Source organism: Drosophila suzukii, chromosome 2R, assembly GCF_043229965.1.
Source record: "Drosophila suzukii chromosome 2R, CBGP_Dsuzu_IsoJpt1.0, whole genome shotgun sequence".
NCBI lineage: Eukaryota > Metazoa > Arthropoda > Insecta > Diptera > Drosophilidae > Drosophila > Drosophila suzukii.
This window is the reverse complement of record NC_092081.1, coordinates 10,907,256-10,913,256: the sequence shown is the minus strand read 5'-3', so window position 1 is coordinate 10,913,256 and position 6,001 is coordinate 10,907,256. Positions and strand designations below refer to the sequence as shown.

Sequence of the window (6,001 nt, the reverse complement as noted above, 5' to 3'; positions counted from 1 at the left end):
CAGCACTCTATTTTGTTTGCTTTTAGTTTTCCTTGAAAGCTTCTCGAATTGCTGGAAAGGGTTAATGAACTTTGCCTCGATTAATGTTTATTTTGAGTGACTAAGTTCTTTCCTATAACAAAATTTGTTAGTCTTAGAAGATGGAGAAATGGGATTTTTTTTAAATATGAATTTGGCATCATATTGTCCAAGAAAATCATACTCTTTGTAGAGAAGTTCAGTTATGCAGTTTATGATATGCACAAAAAAAAAGATTAATATGATACCCTTTTAAAAATAGCACTCTAAAAAGCATAGCGCAATTAAATACTTGAACATTTACATTGAGTAAACATTTAAATAACGGAAAAAAGGGACCAAGGGATGAAAAGTTTTTATGGTCGATTGAATCTTTGATGGTGCTTGCCAAATCACCGATAACATTTTTTTATATTATACCCCCAAGCATGGGCCATAAATTTCTCATTCGATGGGAATCTGTTTCGACAAAACAACATTTGTGTTTAACAAGCTGCTCCCCGATGAACAAGAGTTTCGAGCACCTAACAAAAATTAATTGTCTGCACAAATTAGCCCCGAGAACAAATATAACCATCCCTCCTCATTCCACTCGACAAAGCATTTGCAATCATTTTCCATTTACAGGGACAAAAGGAAGCAAATGTCGCTCGTTATTTTTAATCAGCTATCAAAATTTATCGCTGAAAATTTGTCTGGCCAGTGGGCAGGTGTTTTGGCCATGAAACATTTCCATTACCCGCTCGCATTACAGGTTCATTATAATGCGTCCAGCGAAATATTTTACGCGAATTTAATAAACTCTGGGAATTGGGCTGGCGCATTAAAGCTAATGGGAAATTTCGACATCCAGCTGATATGGCATGTTAGTTATACGCACTGGGGGATGTGTCGGTTGCGATAGTCGTTTGAATATTTAATGGAAAGTGTGCGCTTGTATTTTAAGTGGGGGTGAATGCCTTCTCTGTCGGATCATAATCATTGATTTATAGACACCGAAATACATTCTTTACAGTAGTTGTGATAAAATTGAGTCTCTCTATTTCTTTTTACGCCCAGACCTTCTATAGTGAGAATCTTGAAAAATGTAAGAAGTTTATGAGTTATCGCATATTTTATAAGCAAAGCTACGATTAAAGTACCAACATATTTTAGGCTGATATTAAAGCAAACTCCAAAAGCCTATTTAGTCAAAAAGTAAATTCTGCAGATTGAACGAATATTTAAAGAGTATAAATTGCAATAAATCTGGTAAATACCTTAAGCTTAACTTTTTTAAAATTTTAAATACAATGCACAAGCAAATAAAAACATTTATACCAATTTGCTCAAACTATATATATAAAATATATACCATTTTAATCCTAGTTGAAGAAAAACAAAGTGAAAGAACTTTGTAGTTTTTTTTTGGGGGGTAATTGTGAAAATAACAAAAAACATCCTTTTTTCCTTAAAAGGATTTGGCTGTGCCCCAGTTCTTTTATTCTGATTGCAATTGTGTAATGGTCCGACTTCTCAGGGTAAAAATCGAAGCATACTTTAAGGCCTGACATGATTCAGAATTTTGTTCGTTATTCGCTGCTGTTGTTGTTACTGCTGGCCAAGAGTCAAGAGCACTTAGAGGCCATTCAATCAACGAGTCACTAAGCGAAGAAAGTGGACCCTGGGTCTTCCACTGAAAAGTGTTCGAGCAGAACATCAAATTTGCATAATATTCTTTTATGGGTTTTATGTTGTGGTCGCGAAACTTGAACCGCATAAAGGTTTTGGGCGCTGAAGGTTTTCATGGGGAGTGTGGAAACTTTTTGAAGGGTCGTTGGCTGGCATTTATTGAGTGGCTTTTAATCCCCGGCACATTTCAATTAGTGTCAACTTTTTGATTTTATGTAAACACAAGCGGACGCAGAACAACTTTGCAGCCCCTCCTTTTTTCCCCACCAATTTGTTGTTCCTCTAATCAGTGTATCCACACACTCACACACAGAAAAGCCCAAGCAGAAATACATATATGCACATGAGTGTTGGTCACGCAATCCTGCGGTTGTGGTAATGTGTGTGTTTTGCGAGCGGTAAAAGTGTGTTCTACACTGCGTATGAGTGTTTATTCTATAGTTAAAGTCTTTGTATGTCATGTTACCCTAAACCCATTCGTAAGTGAGAAGATTATGTTGTTTATAAAAGTCGTTGACTAAGTATAGCAAAGTTTTTGCTTGGAATTTCACTTTGAAAGTACACTCTATAGTTAAAGTCACATTTTCCTAAACTAAAATACGACGATTCTGCTGTTTATAAAATGCTTTACAAAGTATCGTAAAGTTTTTCTTGGAATTTCACATTGAAAGTACAAGATTCTATAGTTATAGTCATTGAATGCCATATTTCCCTAAACCCCTTCGCAAATACGATGGTTCCGCAGCTTATAAAATGCTTTACTAAGTATAGTAAAGTTTTTGCTTGGAATTTCACTTCGAAAGTACAAGATTCCATAGTTAAAGTCATATTTCCCTAAATCCATTCTTAAATAGGATGATTCAGCTATTTATAAAATGCTTTACTAAGTATAGTAAAGTTTTTGCTTGGAAATTAATCTTGCAGAACGGCTTATATGCTAATAAAGTCACTTTCAGCACATGTATGCCTAAAAATGGATGGGTTCTGAATGAAATTGTAATACCCTCTAAAAGGCAAAAAAGGTTTTTCTACTATTTTATAAAAATTCAATTTGTAGGCCTTATATTGAATGAAAAGGATGTAAGCCAAAGCGTAAAATAATTGGATTGGGTATGTAAATCTTTTTTTACCATATCATTTTTTTACCATTAAAGGTGTTTTATTACATAGAGTAAACGACATGGCAACTGATGATACTCCACCCGTTACATTTACCATTTCAGTTTGGCTTTGGAGACGTAAAAAACGTGGTTTTGGCACGGATATTGTCAAAGGTCCCCGAATAAGTGAGTATCGGAACATCCGTACAAACCACATTCTCGTCAGCCGCTGGTCGTCCAACTGTCGTTTGTTTACATAACATCAACATCAACATGAGCCGAAAAAAAGCCGAAGGATATTCGGAATCTTGAGTGGGCACATGCGCACTGGTGTTTCCGAATACCCTTTGACCCCCCGGGTGGGTCTTCACTATCGACTGCCTGCAACTGTTGCTTCCTTTTTTGATTGCACTGGCAACTGACACTAATCCAATCTGGTCGAATCAGCTGCGGAACGAGCTGCAATCCCAACTGGTGCCACTAATTGCGAACAGGGCACAAAGGCAGCGCCAATGGATTTAATTTGCAGTCAGACAAATTGCACAACTTGGTCAAAACAATTGCCGACAGTTAAATTGTAAGGGTAAATACTTTCCCTAACGGGGGAATTCAATTACACTTGGCAGACCGTCGACTGTCAACGGGAGTAATAAAAGTTATCGAGGCGAACCAGTTGGTCATGTTCGCGAATCCCTTCAAAATGTAATCAAATTTTAAAAGCTTTCGAGCACGTGACTCGATGGCGGCTATTAAAGCGTAACCAAGTAAATTGACTGTGATAAAGCTGGGATTTCTGGGGTGAGAACAGTCAAAACTACACGAATTCCAAGTGATAAGAGACCGCTAATCCCCCAGACGTGCACTTATCAGCGAAGCAAACTCATACCATTTCTATTTTGTACGCTAAACCCCTTAGCAGATCCCCTTTTCCTTAAGATTTCCCACCAGTATTGAGTGCACAAATCAACTGAAGAAAAACCCGGAAAAGGAAAGGTTAAGCCAGTCAACCCCCGATGCAACAAATGGCGCTACTAAGGCGGATATAGAACACAATAAGCAGCCGCGAAACAGAACAGCAAATGGAAGTGGAAACACAAGTGGATGTGGGGTGCACTAAATAGTTGCAGGAGTTGCAGGAAGAAGGATAAGCCGGAGAAAAAGCTGCAGCCGAGTGCCAAAGTTCACACCAACCCCATCAGGAAATCCGGGAAAAAATAGGGGTGGGATAAGGATAATAATGCGAAAGTAAGAACAAATATGCGTTGATCTGTGGCAGGGTCTTGGCAAAGGGGTATATAACAATAGGAGTGTGTGGCAAACAGCAAAAGGAATCAAATCGCAATAAAGCGAGTGAAAACTAAACGGAATGGAATCCCCTTAATGTAAACAAACTGGGCACGTGACCAGAAAGAAAACAGCTATAAGGATGTTGGGTTAAGGTCCAAGCTTTGGAAAACAAACTGCTGCACAAAAGTAATCCCGACAGTTACCAGATTGTTGCAAGGATCGCAAAATACGGGAACATTTTGAGATTTGGCAGAGAGTTGCAAGACATTGTATTATCCAAATAGTAAGTAAGGGAGTTGAAAAAGTATTCGCCCCGAAAAGAAACAACACTGACTACCACTTTGCTATTCCCAGAATCAAGTGCATCTGCAGCAGTTGACTGGCTGTTAAATTAAAAAAGTCTTTAACACCATCTTGATTGGAATTGAGAATGCTAAATGGCCATCCATCAATGCCACTGCCACATTTCTGAGTTTCTTTTATTACTGCCTTATTTCTTTTAAGACACTTGAAAAATATTTTTATTAAGCAAGATGTAGATAATTTCAAACCGAATACCTAACCTAATAATATATCTTATGACTATATGATCTTCTTGCTTTTTTGTTTGCATCGCTTACGCTGCCAGATTGACTGGCTGTTGGAATTGAACTCCTCGAGAATTTTCCGGCCCAAACGGCAGGAATACTCAGCCAGCTGGCGGTTCTCCAAATGGGATTTCTCCTCCAAGTAGAGTTTCTTCTTGTGAAAGGAGATCCTGGTCTGCTCTGTCGCCTCATCCACAGGATCAACCTCCAGACCCCAGTTAAAGTCGCCTTCGCGAGCCCTCAGCTCGAGGGGATTGGGTTCGATTCCCGGCCTATAGGCAACCAAGTACCTCCTTCCATCTGCACAATTATAAAATCTGGTGGAGCAGCTCATCTCCTCCGCCAAATGCTCCACAATTGCCTCCTGCAATCGAGGCAATGGACTAAAGTCAATGAATCTGTGATTACTGGCCAGAAATCGACGCAATCGTCTCAGAATCACATCTGCCCTACGAATATGCTCCTTCAAATCCGCCACAGAAAGTTGACCTAACTGCCCGGGACTTATGCTATCATGCAAAGAACAAACCATCTGGCGTAAAGTCCGTTTGGGTGGCAATTGAGATTTAGTTACAAAGGATTCATCAGGAGGAACATAGTTGTAGCTGTGCTCAATGTGGATAAGACGGACGAGTCTGGTAATATCTGTCCCATTGTCTAAAAAGGAGCAAAGTCTTAAAGTTTATTATCATTTTCAGGTGTATTTAGCCTACCTTTAACGCCGCTATTTAGTTGCCCAGACATGCCTAAAGACTTATCCACTTTGCCTTAGTAGGGAGAGTTATGATGTCTAAAGCCCAAGTTGCCAAGATTTCCACTTAGCTTACGGAAACTGCAGACAACCAATTTAAAGCAATTTTAACTTATCTGAAGCTGCAATTTGAATTTAATAAAAACTTTGTCCAGCCTTTTAAAAGCTGAATTGGGCTGTCTCCCTTTTTTTTCCTCACAGCTGTCAATGACAGAGCCCAGGGCTGCCCAAAAATATATAATATTTTTGGATCAGCATGAAACCCTACTTTGGAAAGGTGACAACCCATAAAAAGTGTTGCAAGTTGTTTCATCGAAACAAAGGGAAATGCAACTGAAAATTTAACTAAGTTGGCAACTAAAGGATGCATAGATACTTTATAGCCCCATTTCCAACAAGTAAGGATATTATTATGGCCAAGTTAAACTGAAATCAAAGTTTTAGTGTTCCGAAAAAGTCGGTTCTGCAAATTGTTGGCCATTGGCTTTCCATGCAAAACTGCGCCTCCGGGGTGTCGAAGGTGACGGGAAAGTTTCATGGGATGGGCCAACCACAGCAACTATCGAACATCAACAACCATCCAGTTT

General features: G+C 39.0%; 1 protein-coding gene across 1 annotated transcript; it reads right to left on the bottom strand.

The window, feature by feature from the left end:
- Nucleotides 1-4,569: 4,569 nt before the first annotated feature.
- LOC108008158 (uncharacterized) lies at nucleotides 4,570-5,603 on the bottom strand. Its single transcript, XM_017071947.4, has 2 exons — nucleotides 5,377-5,603; nucleotides 4,570-5,320 (listed from the first exon to the last, which is right to left on the bottom strand). Exons 1-2 carry the CDS (start codon nucleotides 5,405-5,407, stop codon nucleotides 4,659-4,661), a joined length of 693 nt encoding a protein of 230 aa, XP_016927436.3. The 5' UTR covers nucleotides 5,408-5,603; the 3' UTR covers nucleotides 4,570-4,658.
- Between the last annotated feature and the right edge of the window lie 398 nt (nucleotides 5,604-6,001).